Raw genomic sequence first — 18,515 nt, 5'->3', positions numbered from 1 at the left:
CCTGATACATGTTCTTGATTATGCTGATGTATTTTTTAGGGATTCCATAGTGTGCCATGAGTTTCCAAAGCAGCTCGCGGTCTACACTATCGAATGCCTTTTCAAAATCTATGAAATTGACATAGACAGGTGCGTGCCATTCTATGGATTGCTCGATGATGATCCTGAGGGTGGCAATTTGGTCAGTGCACGATCTACCGTTCCTGAAACCGGCTTGGTTTTCTCTCAGTTCATCATCGACCCCTTTTCACAGTCTGTCCAAGATAATACGGTTGAAAACTTTGCCTGGTGTTGAGAGCAACATAATCCCACGATAGTTGTTGCAGTTCTTAAGGTCTCCTTTCTTGGGTATAATAGCAATGAGCCCGTCCTTCCAGTCTGTTGGTACATTTCCTTCTTTCTCCCAGATCCTTTTGATCAGCTGGTGTAGCATGGTGGCTGAGGTTTCAACGTCTGCCTTTAAAGCTTCTGCTGGAATGTCATCTGGCCCTGCTGCCTTGCCACGTCGCAATGCATTGATAGCCTTTTTCACCTCATATCTTGTTGGGGGAGCACAGTTGATCTCCAGCATGTGTGCAGCTGGCGGAATCTCCACCTCTTGGACAGGGGGCTCTCTGTTGAGGAGCTCCCTAAAGTGCTCAGTCCACCTTTGGTGTTGTTCTTCCTTGGTGGTGAGCAGTCATCCTTGTTTGTCACGGATTTGTGCGTTTGTTTGTCTAAACCTCCCGGTTAGTTTCTTGGTGGTCAGGTAGAGTTCCTTGAGGTTATTCTTTCCCGCTGCTTCCTCTGCTTCTTGCGCCAAGTCTTCTATGTATTTCTGTTTGTCGCGTTTGATGCTTTTCTTCACCTCCTTGTTTGCTACTTCGTAGTCTCTGTGAGCTGCTCCCTTTTTTGCTCGAGTTTTGCATTTGTTTATTGTGTCTTTTTTTGCCCTCCTCTCCTCTATTCTTTTCAGTGTTTCAGTGGATATCCAGGGTTTGTTGCTTGTTTTCTTTCTCCCTACCACTTCTAGGCATGTCTCCTTCCATACGGTTTTCAGGTTGTTCCAGTGCTCTTCCACTGGTTTTTGAGCTTGTTCTTGCAGGGCTTGGAACCTGTTCTGTAGGGTGATTTGGTATAGTTCTGTTGTTCCTATGTCCTGGAAAAGCTGGATGTTGTACTTTGCTCTGTTGTCAGTGGGGCTGTTACAGCGCTTCAGCTTGAGTTGGAGTTTTGCAGCCAGTAGGTGATGATCTGACCCCGCATCTGCCCCCCTCTTCACTCGTACATCCAGGAGGGAACGTCTGAACTTCCTGTTTATACATATATGATCTATTTGGTTTTCTGTGGTGTGGTCAGGTGATATCCATGTGGCTTTGTGAACAGGTTTGTGGGGGTTAACTGTCCCTCCTATGACCAGGTTGTAGTCCGCACAGGCGTTTGCTAATCTTTCACCATTTTCATTCATGCTGCCGATTCCATGCTTTCCCATAATCAGCTCGTATCCATTGTTGTTGTTCCCAACCTTTGCATTCATGTCGCCCATGAGGAGAAAGATGTCTTTTTCTCTCCTGGCCTGGAGTAGCTGTTGTAGCTGGTTGTAGAAGTTGTCTTTTATTTCCTCATCTGTGGTGTTGGTGGGTGCATAACATTGGATGACATGTAGGTTAATTCTTTTATGGGTGGTTTTAAATCTTGCGGTGATGATTCTGGAATTGATTGGCTCCCAACTGATGAGGGCCCTCTGCGCTTCTTTGGAGAGCATGAGTGCCACTCCCTCCGTGTGTGGTGCTTTCTCATCCGGGTGTCCAGAGAAGATTATGGATTCACCACTGGTCAGTTTGACTTCTCCTGTCTGGAGCCATCTGGTTTCACACAAGCCGAGGATAGAGAGCTTGTATCTTTTCATCTCTTCTGCGATGACTGACGTTTTCCCCGCTGTGTACATGGTCCTGATATTCCAGGTTGCGATGTTGGTAGACCGCCTAGGGGATAGAAGGTTCTGACGCACCCTCTCCATGTGGTTTTCAGCATGCGTCTTCATAGTCTCTTCAGCTCGTATGCTTGAAGAGCTTCCATCTCCTAGGGTGCAGGGTTTCTTATTTTTCTTCAATGTTTCTGTAATCCAATTATCCACTTCACGGGGGATTGGCCCATGAGTTTTACCATTGCCCTATTAGTCAGCTTAACCTGCTTCCCCCTCCCACGACGAGGACGTTAGGGTTGGATTTTGGGAGGGATTTTTTTTTTGGCTATTGTATAAATGCATGCTATAAGGACCCTTTCACAATCAAAAGACGGCAACCATATTTTAGAATAGCCAAGAAAATACTTTAAAAATAAAGGTCTAAATCACTGCTCATTGTTGAGGAACTCTTGTGGTCAACACACACACATTACTGGGTCAGAGTTGGGTGACTAACCAAATCACTTCTCATTACTCTATTACTCTATTTACAGGGGTTCTCAAACTTTTTTATACCACAACCCCATTTGATTTAGGCGACCCCACACTTAATGTATTGCGTAATTTCAACATGGAAATAAGGAATATCAAAATAAAAGGACACGTTGTTGAACTTGATCATGCATATTTAGTCAATTCAATCGCAGCGCTATGTTATCAATGAAATTAATGAATATTATCAACAAAAGCAACGGAATTGTTTCTGTATGAACATTTATAAAACTATGCCTATTTAGCCAAAATATGTTGCCACAACATGAAAAGAAAATGCGTTCATGTGCGCTTTGGCGGAGATCCGCTTCTACTCTGAAAATCGGGCCTCACAGAGGTATGTTGATGACAAGCTTTCTCAGTGCAGCATTACACAACACTGGGTAATCGTTCCGGACTGATATCCAGAACTTTGAGAGGGCCTGTCCAGTGAACATGACTTTCAGTAGCTTGTCGCACAAAAGACGAATTACCCCCAAATCTCCGCTGATTAACCTGGAGTGTCACTAACGGAGTTTCGTAATCCAGCTCATTATCAGCACATTTCTCTGCCAATCGGTGGGGGCATGAGCTAGTATGGGGGGGCACAATTTTTGTTTTTTTTACATGCATTTATTATTATTATTATTATATATTTTTTTATAGCTACGTATGACCGGTAAGTATAAAGGAAGTTGGGTTTATCTAGACAGGTAGCCTAAGTGTAGCAGGTAAGGTATAAAGGTAAGTATATTAGGTTAGCAGATCAGACAACTCTTTTTGTAAGGTTTGGTTCTTTCCCCACCACGGGCTTCTTGAAGTACTGTGATGATTGGTCCGCTGCTCTCCCACTCGCTCTGTTCCTTTAAGCCTACTCGCCCTGTTTTCCTTTTGTTTTCTGTTAATCATTTCATTCCCCTATTCACACGCTTCTTCCCAGAGACGTCGTTGATTGGTTCTCCCCCGTCCACACGCTTATCAATCACATCCCTCAGCTGTCACTGCTTGTCAATTAAGCATTCCCGTATTATTTATACCCCGTTTCCCCATTCAAGTTTTGTTGGATCGTTTTGATATTTCAGTTGCATTCGCCGTTCCTGCTGCCTGCTGTTGTTTTCCCTGTGCTTTGCCTCCAGGATATTCAAGAAGCATTCCTCTTGGACACCCTTTCCCCGTGGCGACGCGCTCGCTCCGTTCTGTTCCAACGCTCTTTACGCACAACGCCTGGGTGAGTTTTTTATGACTGTCTTTGATCCAATTCCGTTTTTCGTGTGTTTATATAACACTGAAGATTTCCAGCTTTTTATCAGACAGTCACTCACCCAGCGTTTAGCCTTTTTTGGATTGTTTCATTGGGATAATATTTTGGCCTAACATCTCCCACTGTGTGTTTACACACCGAAGATATTATCACATTGGATTTGTATTTTGGGACTTCGCTCACAGTGTTTATTTTGCACCGAAGATATCTATCACTTGGGATTGTGTTTGGAACGTTACTCACAGTGTGTATTTACACCGAAGATTCAGTCACTTGGATAACTCTGTTTTCGGGTACAAGTCACCTCTCCTGTTCACCTGCTCTGTTCCACCTGCACTCTGAGTTAACTCGCTCCCTCTCTCTCTCTCGGTCCCGCAACCACCTCGGAGATTCTGCCGAGAGAAGTCTGCAGAGCGGGTCTGACGTCAGCGTCTGCTTCCCCTGACTACCATCCCGGGAGAAGCTGCAGAGCAGCAACATTCATCCTTGCTTGTATTCCAGTCTTTGTTTGAACTCTTCCAAGTCTGTGCTGTTTATTTAGTCTTAATAAACAAGCCCTTGTTTTTGGCAACTCTGAATCCTACTCTCTTGTGTCGTTGCGTTTGGGGTCGGTGTCAAACCATAACACTTTTCAGCCATTGGGATTCATAGAAAATATTTTATTGGTACCACTGCTGTATAAGTCTCTTTTTTTCTCTTTTTTTCACAGGAAAGACACAACAACACAATAATAATAATACATAAGACATCACAGGACAGAAACGTATTGCAATAATGACAAGATAATAGAGATAAAATAGAATAAATAAAATTAAAACAGAAATAAAATGTTGTATTATATTGATAGACATTACAAAAGAGATTCCTAATTACAACAATAATTGTTCACTCAAGGGCTGTCTACTATTAACAAACCTAAAACATGTTAGCCATTGTAGGTAATTCACCAGGTCAGAGCGAAATAGTAAATTATAGGCACAACTCCCAATATCAGTAACGGGTCTAATCAATGTTCTAAGAATAACATTTGTCTAAGAGCCCAATAGCCAGCAAGGCCACTGCTAAATTAATTGTATCACTCTATCAAGTTGCCCCATGGCATGAAATTATTCATTCATATGAATTCAAGTATTTGCATGTGAGTGAAAGGTACATGCATCATTTAAAATATTGTATTGCCACCAGTGCTGTGCTTATTTACATTTATACAACTGGTTACAAATCAAAAAGTATTTTAAACAAGTGTTTTCTTACTCAATTATCAAGTTGCCCCATGACATGAAAGGGATTCAAGTATTTCATGAATGCTTAGCAAGGCTCCTCCTCTCCGCCACCCTCGCTAGGGAGACCAGCTCCACCCCAACCACGCTACTGGCCTTCCTGACCAGCTTATCCAGCCTGTTTGTGTCCCCTGCTCTGTAACTAACCAGCATTATGCATTATTATTCATTTGAGGCATATATACATATCTTCTGTATTGCTATACAGGCATGTATAGCAACCTATAATTGACTCTTTGATGTCCGGCTCTGACCTTTTTTGATTGATTGATTGAAAACTTTATTAACAGATTGCAGAATGAGTACAATACAGTACGGCTCAATACACACACAATTGTTAACACATTCCCTGCCATGACTTATATCCATCAATATAGCCAGTCTGCCACCACTCTAAGCCTATGGAGATGTTCACCTTCTTTGCAGGGCTATAACTTTTTAAATTGTATTGCTAAATTGACATTACTATGGCCCATTCAACATCGATTATCTATCGTTCAGGATGTAGGAACGTTATACTTTTTCATTCATAGATTCATACAAAAATACCTTCTAGAATATAAGTATGTTTTTATCGTTTTCTGCAGTAATTCCTAGAACGTGAGCTATAGGCCTAAACGCATATATAGATTATCGATTGCCGTCTATTCCCTAGACACGCTATATTAAAAAATTCAACTGTACATGATCGTATACGTTATGCGTCATCATGCGCAGATGAAAGGGGGGGGGGGTCGTTTATAATTCCGTGATCGTCAGTAAATGCTTTATGTAGTATGGGTGATATATTGATCAGATCGGTTTGCGGTGAAATGAATAGACAATTGGGCTGAAAATGACGTCAGCGTCCTCTTACCGTTCGTCGACGAGACTGGAGGAAAAAGATCCCACTTATTTGACGTCGATCTCCTAGATCCATTTCCGGTTTGTATGGTGCAATAAACGCCCAAATCATATAGATTATTGAGTTATGGCAGCGATCCATATGCACGCCAGTGTATGTCTGGAGTCCCGCAACAATATGTGACTGCCGGACGGATTTCCCAGATGCACCGATTGCCACTTCCGGTTGTAACTCACCCGATCATCCACCAGGCGGCGGTATTGAGGCGTTGCAATATTGTGCAGAGTCCCACTGTATCACTCTGGCTAATGCCATGGCGAAAAAATGAAATATGATCTCAATATCGCTGTACAGTGTGGTTTGGCAGACAACGCATGGCGGGCAATAACGCTGTACAACGTGAACGGCGGTGGATGTGTTAAGGGGATGCAGACCAGAGAAAGATTTTCGTCTTGTTTACATCAGGGTCCCCCATTTTCAATTCATAATAACATTTATGACATACACGACAACATACAGATATATATCATGACATTTATGACATACATCTACATGACATAGATATACAGTACTGTTACATTTGTGACATACAAGATATGCAAATATACAGTACTGTTAAATAGAGATCCTAACAGAAAATATATACATATGAGGGGGAGGAAACTGTACATTATTTCGGAGGGGGTGGGTGGGTGGGAGGGGGGGTTTAGACATTTACGGGAGCCAGGTGCTCTTTGTCTTTCTTTGAGAGCGGTTTTGAAGGTGGGATAATTTTTTTTATGGCTGTGGGTAGGGCATTCCACATTGATGTGGCATAATTGCCAAACGTGTTTACGACGAGCTAGTCAAGATGAGAAGCTCGTTCAGCCACAGACTCATTCCCCCCCGACACTCAACTAACCGCCTCGGACAGTCCTTCATACCAGCGGCCATCAGGCTCCACAACAGTGGGCAGCGACTAGCAGCCTCCAGGCTCCACAACAGGGGGCAGCGACTGCTACCAGACATTGACCTGGGACTTATAGGAACCCAAGGAGGACAACCTACACTACCTTAGGCTTACTGCACCTTATGTGGATACTGTGATACTGTGATACTGTGAATAATGTATATTTCAGTGGATACTGTGAATAATGTATATTCAGTAGATAGTAAATTATAACACTACCTTATGCATACTGCACCTTATGTGACACTGTGAATAATGTGAATATTTGCTTCAGCTAGTTAGATAGTAAATTATATTGACCAAATTGACCTAATTGTTTACACTGCCTGTGTTGTTTTTTACTACCTGTACCCCCCCCCCTCCCCCCCATGCTGCTATGATGCCTGAATTTCCCCAAGGGGATCAATAAAGGAATATCTTATCTTATCTATCTTATCTTAGTCCCTTGTTTGAGCCGAATCTGGGTTGAACATAAAAGCAGTGAGGTAAGTTTGTCTTCTTGAAGTTGTTCTGACTGAATCTGCAGTGCACCCGGCTTCTCAGTCTGTCGTCGTTGCACTTCCAAATTGCAATCAGCGCTGGAGTTGTCAAGGGTTGCCTCTTGAAGCAGTCAAAATGCGCTCCTTGGCTACACCTACAATGGTTGTCAATCATTTCGACATCAGCTGTGACCGGTTCAGAAGAACCCACATTGAACTTGAGAGGTTATGTATCCTTTATTCCTTCCGCGCCGGCAAATTAACTACTGTAACCAGAGTGCTACGGACTGGTTTAAATTTGCATCAGCTTGCGCCAATGGGGGCACATACATTTAGTCATTTAGGGCATGGGCACAATGGGGGCACATACATTTAGTAATTTAGGGCAGGGGCAAAATGGGGGCACATACATTTAGTCATTTAGCTGACGCTTTTATCCAAAGCAACAAGTCATCAGGAAGGGCACAACTCTATCAGCTGAGTAACAATGTTCATCAAAGTGTTGAGTGCTACAGTGTAGGTTAGTATATTAGGACAAGTGCATGATGACAGTAAGGTTAGTTAGGGTTATATTTTTTTATAAAAAAATTAATAAAAAATCTGGGTGGCACCTCAGGGGCACCTGATATTTCAGGGGGGGCACATGCCCCTGGTGCCCCAGTGGTAAAATCGCCACTGCACAGAAAAGACCACACCCCCGGCCCCCTCCCGCGATTATACATGCGCAGGATGTAGTGAGATGTGTATTGGAATACTGTGTGTCGGCCTCCGTTGATGAAGGGGCGAGACATGGCAAATACACACAGCTGCCGGGTGGAAAACTCGATCAGAGTTTTTTTTGTTTTGCCTATGCGCGACCCCACTGTCACCTACCCGCGACCCCACTTTGGGTCGCAACCCGTAGTTTGAAAACCGCGTCTATTACTCTATTACTCTTTACTCTATTACTCTTGCTTAAATAGCATTATATTGGCTCACCTTGCACACGTTCATTATCATTATCTCCAATTCTGGCACACACTTCTATTGTTAGGACGATTGCTATAGGTAAGTGTGCACTTCCACACCTTCATCAGTGACCAGAGACCCAAGTCCAGCACCACTCCAACTCAACCATATGTACTCAATATGATAATTTACTGCTTTTTGACCAGGATTCCAAACTATTCAGGACCTTAGGTGAACACCACTCAAAAGATGAGTGAAGTGAGAGACAGTCTTGGGATTTCTGGGGGGAGCTGCTCCATTGACAATTGACATTAGATTAAATGATAAATGGCTGCATTTATATAGCACTTTTATCAAAAGCGCTTTACTTTTACAATTTGTTCCTCATATTTTACCCATTCACTCACACATTCACACACCGATGGCAGAGGCAACCATGCAAGGGGTTAAGTGTCTTGCTCAAGGACACTTCGACACACTGCCCGGGAGGAGCGGGAATCGAACCGGGAACCTCCGGATTCCCAGACGACTGCTCTACCTCCTGAGCCACAGATAGATTAGATTAAAAACAAATGCCAGGAAGACATGCAAGTGCTCACGCCTTAAAATAATATACTTATATTATTGTCCTCATTCAAGTTTCAAGTGTGTCTAATGTTTAAATGGTCTGTACCTGCAGGCCATTTACCACATTGTGTTGTTTTGCTGCTCTTGTAAATTAGCCTGCTATCTCTTCTGTATCGGGTTGTAGTGGAGAGTTCATGTTTCAGTTTGATAGTTAAGTGTTTTGTGCTGTTCTCTATAGGTGGAATCCCGGGCCCATGTTCTAAGAATAGGCATACTGATCTAGGATCACTCCTCAGGTCAGATGACCATATTATACTAGGGATGTCAGAACTGATACTTCGGTACCAAACCCTCTCCAAGTGTCACTGAGGAAATCCCCCTTGTGTTCCGGTAATTCAAAGTGTGTGCGAGACAAACGTGGTGTCGGCTAGAGGGCTGTGGCTGAACCACCAACTATGGATTTTCTGTCGACTTGCCACCTGTTCCCCAGCAGGAGATGCAACAGAAGCCCCTGGTGGTCGGCGTGTTACTTCAATTAAGCCTGGGGGCCGCCGACAGTGTGCTATTTGGGTTGGGTGGATGAATGCATATCTCCATGGTTATTTAGGCTAGAGAGAGATAAGCTTTAAAAAGCTAAATCGCATCAAGAGCACGATGTAATGTTGTAATGGATGTCCAATATTAAATTTAAAGTACTGCCGGAGTTGCATAGAAGTTGACATTCTATTCTGAACCCAGCCAAAATAGTACAGCCATACAGTTGGTCAGTATTCCTATCTGCTTGTGTGTACTGTGTGTGTATGTGTATATGTTTACTTTCTGTTTGCCTATACAGCCAAAGAGATAAACAGTAAAGGAATGAGTCTATTATAGTAGAATCTATAATCGTGTTTTTTTTGTCAGATAGATAAGATCTACGTTTTTTGTGGTGTCAAAAAAGAGAGAGCATTGTAGAATTTCAGTGGTATTGATAACAACTATCAAAAGTCTGGTACTATATGATTACACCTCACTATGACCTATGAGCAACGGTGGTCTCAGCACTGTTACTATTTTTTAACAATAGAATGCTGACTACTTTACATTTGGTTGGCAAAGCTGTTAATTCAACAGCTTTTGGCTGGTGGCTGGTATTATTTGCCTACCCTACCAGTACCATATTAGGCTAACCAACTGAGGGTTAAAAATGTTGGCTTATAGAGTACTTGTCCACTGTCTTGGTGACAATGGTGCCACAATTGACCTATCTCAAACCCCACCCTCTGTTCTTGATCCTCCAATCACAACTGTTGCTTCCCTCCCTCGGACAAACGGCTGTGATTGGAGGATCAAGAAAAGAGGGCAGGGTTTGAGATAGGTCAATATTATGAGAGACAACCTGCACAGGAGAGCGCAACACATGCTCACATGAGACAGTAAGCTGTTCAAGACTGTCACACTTTGCTTCCATCTCTACAGGTGGACTCCCAGATCTTGCTGGTTTACTGTTCCCACGAAGAGGCCCAGTACCTGTTCCAGCAAGCCACTGAAGTGGGCCTGATGGGCCCGGGATACATTTGGATGCTCCCCAGCTTGGCTGTGGGCAACCCTGACAGCACTCCGCCAATCAGCTTCCCCATCGGGGTGATTGGCATCATCACGGACCACTGGAGGAAGAGCCTGCAGCAGAGAGTGAGGGAGGGCGTGGCCATTGTGGCTAAAGCGGCGCAGAGCTTCAAGAAGGCTCAAGGGTTTGTCCCCGAGGGGCACAGTGATTGCAACACGCCTGCCAACCACTATGAGAACAGCACTCTCTTCAGGTGAGCGGGGACACGACACATATAGACCCGAAGACATGGAATTAACCCATACATTGTTGTTATATTGTGCTATGGATTATTGAAACATATGGGTTATCACTACTATGACATGTGTTGGGGAACATAGGTCAGAGTGTATGCCTGGCACCAGTGTTGGGACTAACGCGTTACAAAGTAACGCGTTACAGAAACGAAGTTACTTTTTGCCGCAACTAGTACTCTAACGCATTACTTTTGAAATTCAGTAACGCTACTTACGTTACTGAATGGTTTGTTAGTTCGTTACTGCGTTCTTTTTATGTAGATTCATAGCGAGCGTCCTTATTTCGCCTGCGTTTGTTTTGTTTACTGTAGACTGAAAGGCGCTATATAAAACGAAGTATTATTATTATTATTATTTCTTTCCGTAGCCTCATTCTGTTTTCGCACTTCTGATTGGCCACTGACGTTCTGAAAGAAATAGGCGCTCTCTACAGTAAACAACAAGAGGACGCTCGCTATGAATCTACATAATAAGAACGCAGTAATAATAACGAACTAACAAACCATTTAGCAACTACTTTAGAGATAATTAATATACAACATGGAAACGAGATAAAGAACATGTTTGAAGGGCTGCTGGAGTCAACTGGACTAACGTTACATCTCGACCACCGCAGACTGGTGACGGTGAGTGCAATGTGTTCACTGAAACTCAAGATCAACGGATTTGGACTGTACGAAATCTGCCAGGGAATCTCATAATACTAATCAAACAATATAAATATAGTCCTTTCATGCACAATTGATATCCTAACTATTCTAACGTTGCAATGCTTTGATAACAACGCTGCAAGATGGTTATGAATGAATTAATGAATGGATGAATGAATGAATGAAAACTTTATTTAACAGATTGCAGAATGGGTACAATACAGTACGGCTCAATACATACAATTGTTAAGGGGATGCAGACCTGAGAAAGACGTTTGTCTTGTTTCCATCAGGGTCCCCCATTTTCAATTCATATAGACATTTATGACATACACAACATACATGACATTTATGGCATAGGGACATATAGGTATTTAGTACTGATACATTTGTGACATAAGCGGTATTCAAATATACAGTACTGTTACCCCTAGATCCTGACAGAGTATATACATATGATGGGGAGGGGACTGTACATTAGGAGGGGGTGGGTGGGTGGGAGAGAAATATACATACAGCGGGGAGGGAATATATAATGAAACGCTCTAGACCACATTGCTTAGCAGAGTTCGGTGATGTGAATGGAAACTGTCAAGTTGATCAACCGATTTCGAGTATATGGGGCATGGGACTTGAGCATTTTTTTTTTTTTTTTTTTTTTTTAAATAACTAAATAGTTACTTTTCACAGTAACTCATTACTTTTGGGTGTAAGTAACTAGTACAGTAACGAAGTTACTTTGAAATGAAGTAACTAGTAAAGTAACTGAGTTACTATTTTTCAGTAACTAGCACAACACTGCTGGCACACACAATTTCATATAAAGTCAAATCTATATAGACTAATGGTATACCCTGGCTATGATACTGGTGTAAAGATATTACATAGACACTCTTGATGTATTCAGATAAATACAGATTTAGTGGTCACATAGGAACACATGCACAATCAGTTTCATCATTTTGACACCAGGGACAACGATGGAAATAAGTCCTGAACTTTTTGTTTCTATCCCTGACAAAGCAAATACTTATGTTTATGTCTAAATAAAATCAATCAATCAATCAATCAACTAACTCACTCACTCATTCACTCACTCATTCACTCACTCACTCACTCACTCACTCACTCACTCACTCACTCACTCACTCACTCACTCACTCACTCACTCACTCAAGCCCCTTTCGGACATGAACACGGGACAATGCACTGAGAATTGGGTGCGGACATGGCCTGGAGTTGCCTTTTGGGTCATGTAGCACACAGCATGCGATTATCCGTGGCAGACATGTTTGCACATAATGCAGTGGCGCTGCTAGGGTCTATTGGGGCCCTAGGCAATAATTCTCAGTGCTCATCTCCATTATGTTACAACAAGTAATCTAACTAAATACACTTTTTTCATATTTTTGATCATATGATTGTCCACGGCAATCTGCAATGTTCATGTTCAACTTGTCCAACTTCTCCAGAAGTGTGTCACACAGACCTTTTCCAGTGGTGTCTTGAACATGAACAAATCCTATGAAATGTTCAGAGATGGCTGCACCAACTGGTGGCTCGCAGTTCACTACTCTCAAGACAATAGACAGTTGTTCAGTGTGGCTAATGTCCATTATGAATGGAAAAGTATTAAGCTTGTTTCACCTGTTTGACTATCTCATCACTTATTTTGTCTCCAATCAGTGCTATGATTTCATTTTTTATTTCACTGCTGAGGGAGTGGACCTTTGTTTCTTTGTTTTGAATCCTCCTCAAATGTTTGCTCATGATTGGATCAAATTGTGCCATCAATTCCACCTGTGACAGGAGGTGCACTGTATGCCCTCTCAAAGCATGCTTCCTTTTTGCTAGGTGGCATATTATGGCAATCACTCTGTGCATTACACCTCTCCAGTGCTGCACCTCATGATGCATCAATTCCTGGTTGATCTGATCTATGGCTGTCTTAGTTTTGAGCCATGCCAACTCGTCATTAGTAATGTGAGTCTTTGAATAATCATGTTACTATAAATGACTTGCTATGTTCTTCCAATTTCTAAACCCCCCTTTGGTAAGTGCATTGTCCTGTTTTCCAAACAGTTTGCACGCAAAACAGAAGACTGAGTCTGTGCTAACCGAATACAGAAGCCATGTTCGCTCCCCATTTTTCTCCCCATATTTTCTCCCATTTTCCATTATCATGTTGTAGTTTTCCTTTGTAAATCTACGAGGATTTCTCTCAGAGTTCAGGGGGAAAACAATATCTTTGACCAGTATTGGTCCCCTTGATACCATATCGCATTGTTGGGTATGGCCTATGAATGACACTTGGCCATTGTGCAGGCCGCAGGGTCTTCTGAGGTCAAACCTTTAGTGGTGGTGGTGATACTGCTGCTTGTAGAGGTGGGTGACATGTCATCTTCATGATGGACAGGTGTTATGGTCTCACTGGACTAACAGGGTTCCTGCAGGTTTCAACATGTTACATTTAAGACTTTTCAAGACCTTTTAAAGACCACTTTCAATAGAATTCAGTTTATTTCATGGCCATACCAGCAACAAATTATGAAGGAAAATTACTAAGAAGTAATTCCATGTATTGTTAGGGAGGGAACTGATAGGCTATTACCATAGTGCATACTTTGCAGCCTGGACATTTCCCCCCAAACACATTTGATGGCTGCTGACGGTGGTTCCCCCTCCCTCCTCATCCTCCTGGACTTGTCAGCAGCCTTCGACACGGTCGACCACACCATCCTCTTGGACTGTCTTCACTCCTCCATAGGACTCTCCGACTCTGCACTACAGTGGTTCACCTCCTACCTCACAGACAGAACAGAGCGCGTCTCCTTGGGGGGCGCAAATTCCCGGACACAGCCTGTCACCTGCGGCGTCCCCCAAGGTTCCGTCCTTGGCCCCACCCTCTTCACTCCCCTGCCCCTGCCCCTTGGTCGTGTCATCAGCCGGCATGGGATATCCTTCCACTGCTACGCTGGTGACACCAAACTCTACCTCAGGACTGCCCCACTTCCCTCTGCCCCCCTACCGTCACCACCGTCATCACCTTCAGCCACACTGACCACCTGCCTTGAGGAGATAAAGGCGTGGATGAGTCACAATTTCCTACAACTAAACAGCGCCAAAACAGAAGCCATTTTAATCTGCACCCCACACCAAATCAAATCATCCCCAATAACCAGCAGCACCTTTTCCAGCCAGAACCTCCCCCTCTCACCTGTAATAACTAACCTGGGCATAAAATGGACCCCCACCTGACCTTTGACTCCCACATTAAGCACCAGTGCAAAACCTCATTCTTCCACCTTAGAAACATAGCAAACCCCCGTCCCACACTCACCCTGCCAGATGCGGAAAAGCTCGTTCACACCTTTGTCTCCTCAAGGTTTGACTACTGCAACACACTGCTCACCGGGATCCCTAGCAAGGGCATCCAGAAGCTCCAACACATTCAGAACTGTGCTGCTAGGATCCTGATGAGAGTGCGGAAATATGATCACATCACACCCATACTCCATTCCCTACACTGGCTCCCTGTCTCCTCCAGGATTGAATACAAGGTCTCCCTCCTCACCCATCAGTGCATCCACAGCAACGCCCCCTCCTATCTAAAGAAGCTCATCGCTCCCCCAACCTCCACCCGCTCCCTCCGCTCTGGACACTCAAACACACTCCAACCCATACACAGGACACACCTCTCCACCATGGGTGACCGGGCCTTCTGCTCAGCTGCTCCTCGGCTGTGGAATGCCCTCCCCGACCATCTGAGAGCACCACAGTCTGTTGAGGTTTTTAAAAGGGGCCTAAAAACATTTATTTTTAACAAGGCATTTGCCTGAATTATTCTTTTACTTTAATTTTTACTTCTATTCGTTTTATTATTATTATTATTATTATTATTATTATTATTATTATTATTATTATTATTATTATTATTATTATTATTATTATTATTATTATTATTATTATTATTATTATTATTATTATTATTATTATTATTATTATTATTATTATTATTATTATTATTATTATTATTATTATTATTATTATTATTATTATTATTATTATTATTATTATTATTATTATTATTATTATTATTATTATTATTATTATTTCTTTTTTATGTTCTTCCATTTCATTGGTTGTTTTATTCATTTTAATTGTTTTTATTCATTTAACTTTTTATCTTTATCTCCTGTAGCACTTTGAGATTTTCACAAATATAAAGTGCGGTACAAATTGAAATTTTTATTATTATTATTATTATTATTATTATTATTATTATTATTATTATTATTATTATTATTATTATTATTATTATTATTATTATTATTATTATTATTATTATTATTATTATTATTATTATTATTATACAGAGAAGTTATCGCAATATAGAAGTAATTTCCTAATCCAATAAAATGTTAAGACCTATCTGACTTTCTAAGGCCTAGAAGTCTGATTATTAAATTTAAGACTTAAGACTTAATCCTGGACAAACAGTTATGAATATCAGCACTTTGAAAGGGATCATATGTACCTCGGCTAGTGTGTCCTCCTGAGCTTGTTCATCATCCCCCTCGGCTGGTGTATCGTCCTGCACATTATAGGCAGGCGGTGGGGTGCCAAAAAACGTCAATAATGACCCTAGGAGAGAAAGGAAAATTATATAATAATTATAGTAGAAAGCATTGCATTCATCATAGCTTAAAATGACAAGAACAGCTAGCTAAATTAATATATGCTCAAGTCACAACAGTGTTTATGAGCTTTTGAAAAGCAAATATATTGCAAAGTGCATATTTTTCACAAAATGAAGTAATGAGACACTAGAAGATTGCATGTTAGTGTGAAAAGCGAGTGTCCCTGTCCTTTGCCGTTAGCTAGGTTAACTAACAAAATAACGTGACACCTAGCTAGATAGATAGCTGGAGAGTTTTATCTCACCCATTAAGGCTGCTATACCATTACTAAACAACAGCATTCGGTTATTATTATCAGTAGCTTTTCTGCTCTGCTCACTGCCTTGGATAATTCCTCTACATTTTTCTTCTTTACATGTTGGTCCTGAAAGTTCTGGTTTCACGTGAAGGTCTTTTTCGAGTTAAAATAAATGTTTGAAATTAAATGAAATAAGGGTTCAGTGTTCTATACAGACTAAAATAAGCAACTGACGGTGTTCCGGAACAGTGCAAGAACCAGCAACAATACAAGTACTGTAACAACAATAATGTATTGCAAGATGTATTAAACATATAATTGTGTTACTGCAGGTGAGTGGATCTAACTCTACAGGGCACGGAGTAGCAAAATGTTGGCGTGTTCTTAAGCCTGTAGGAATTGGGGGACCCTGCTTTTCTTTATCATAAATCGATCAATAGAGACCATATTAGATCCCCAATTATCATATCATGGAGTATCATTGGAAAGCCACACTCATTGGCTACAACCCTGTCCAAATATTTTCGAGATCGCCAAATGATTGACGGAGTTAGAGCCCCTGAGGTCGGGGGTGGTAATGTGTACATACTTTCTGTAATTGACACGCAACAAATAGGGCTTTAATTCTATCTATATATTGTATTAAAAGAAATGCACACCCAAGCCGCTAGAGGTCGGCAAAGTACCGCATCGCGAATCGTCCTCATGAGGGCCCACATGTAGGCCCTTGGATGTTAACACTTTCCCCGCCAATCACGTTGTACGACGTGTTTCAAGTTCATGCGAATTCTGCCAATCCACGGTGTACAACGTTATTGAGATCATATTTCATATTTTCGCCATGGTATTCATATTTCCCTCACGGAGCCTGGTCTGATGCTGTGTGAGCCGGCACAACTCTGCAACGCTTCAATACTGCCCCCTGGTAGATGATCGGCGAGTTGCCAAACTGGAAATGGCCGGTTGGATATCGGTGCGTCTCCTAAATTCGTCCGGCCACTCGCATATCATTGCAGGACTCTAGCCACACACAGTGGATATGGATCGCTGCCATAACTCAATAATCGACATGATTTGGGCGTGTATTGTTATTATACAAACCGGAAATGGATCGACTCGATCCCCATCAAATAACTGGGATATTTTTGGTCCAGTCTCATCGGCCAACGGTAAGAGGAGGCTGACGTTACTTTCAGCCTGTTTGTTTATTATTATCCATGCAAACTGCTCGGATCTATATATCACCCATACTACATAAAGCATTTAACGACGATCACGGAATTATAAACGACCCCCCCCCCCCCCCATCCGCGCATGATCAGTCATAACGTTTAAGATAATGTACAGTTGACATTTTTAATATAGCGTGTACCGGCAACAAACGGCATTTGATCATCTATATATGCATTTAAGCCTATATCTCACGTTCTAGGAATTACTGCAGAAAACGATAAAAACATATTTATATTCTAGACGGTATTTTCCTATGAATGTGAATGAATGAATGAATGAATGAAAACTTTATTTAACAGATTGCAGAATGGGTACAATACAGTACGGCTCAATACATACAATTGTTAAGGGGATGCAGACCTGAGAAAGACGTTTGTCTTGTTTCCATCAGGGTCCCCCATTTTCAATTCATATAGACATATATGACATACATGACATACAGATAGTCAGTACTGCTACATCTATACATTTATGACATACCAGATTTGCAAATACAGTACTGTTTGTGATACAGAAGGAGTCAAGAAAAGGGAGTATATACATTTGACGTAGAAACTGTACATTGGAGGAGGTTGGGTGGGGGGGGTTGGGTACATTGGGATATTGACAACCATACTGGGTAATTTACATTGGAGGTGGTTGGGGGGGGGGGGGGGGGCCGGGGGGCACACTGTATAAACAAGTAACACTGTACATTGAGGGGGGGGGGGGGGAGGAGACACTGTACAAACAAACACAATTGTACATTGAACTATTGACAAAACCATACTAGGTAAATGACTGTACATTGGAGGGGGTTGGGTTAGGATATTTACAGGGGCCAGTGTTGAATTGCAGTCTCCCGTAGGTGTCCCTTGAGAGAGGTTTTGAAAGTGGGTAGTGATCCACATTCCTTTACAGCTTTGGGTAGGGCGTTCCACATTGATGTGGCATAATTGCGAAACGTGTTTAGTCCCTTATTTGAGCCGAATCTGGGTTTAACATGATTTGTGGAGCTCCCTCTGGTGTTGTGATCGTGGTATTCACTGACCTTTGGGAAGTATTTTGACATGTACATGGGTACCTTGGTCGTGTAGTGTATCTTGTAGACCAGGCCCATTGCAAGTTG

General features: G+C 42.1%; 1 protein-coding gene across 1 annotated transcript in view; it reads left to right on the top strand.

The window, feature by feature from the left end:
- The window catches only part of LOC311235560 (glutamate receptor ionotropic, NMDA 2C-like), a 177,525-nt gene that overhangs the window by 96,491 nt on the left and 62,519 nt on the right, over positions 1–18,515 (top strand). Inside the window, exon 6 of the mRNA XM_084323029.1 lies at positions 10,203–10,543. Coding sequence (XP_084179155.1) covers positions 10,203–10,543 — 341 coding nt within the window. The remainder of the gene's footprint in view (positions 1–10,202; positions 10,544–18,515) is intronic.

This window comes from Notolepis coatsorum, assembly GCF_963971535.1.
Source record: "Notolepis coatsorum genome assembly, chromosome: 10".
NCBI classification, from domain to species: Eukaryota; Metazoa; Chordata; class Actinopteri; order Aulopiformes; family Paralepididae; genus Notolepis; species Notolepis coatsorum.
The sequence above is the reverse complement of the archived record's forward strand: the minus strand, read 5'-3'. Positions and strand labels throughout refer to the sequence as shown.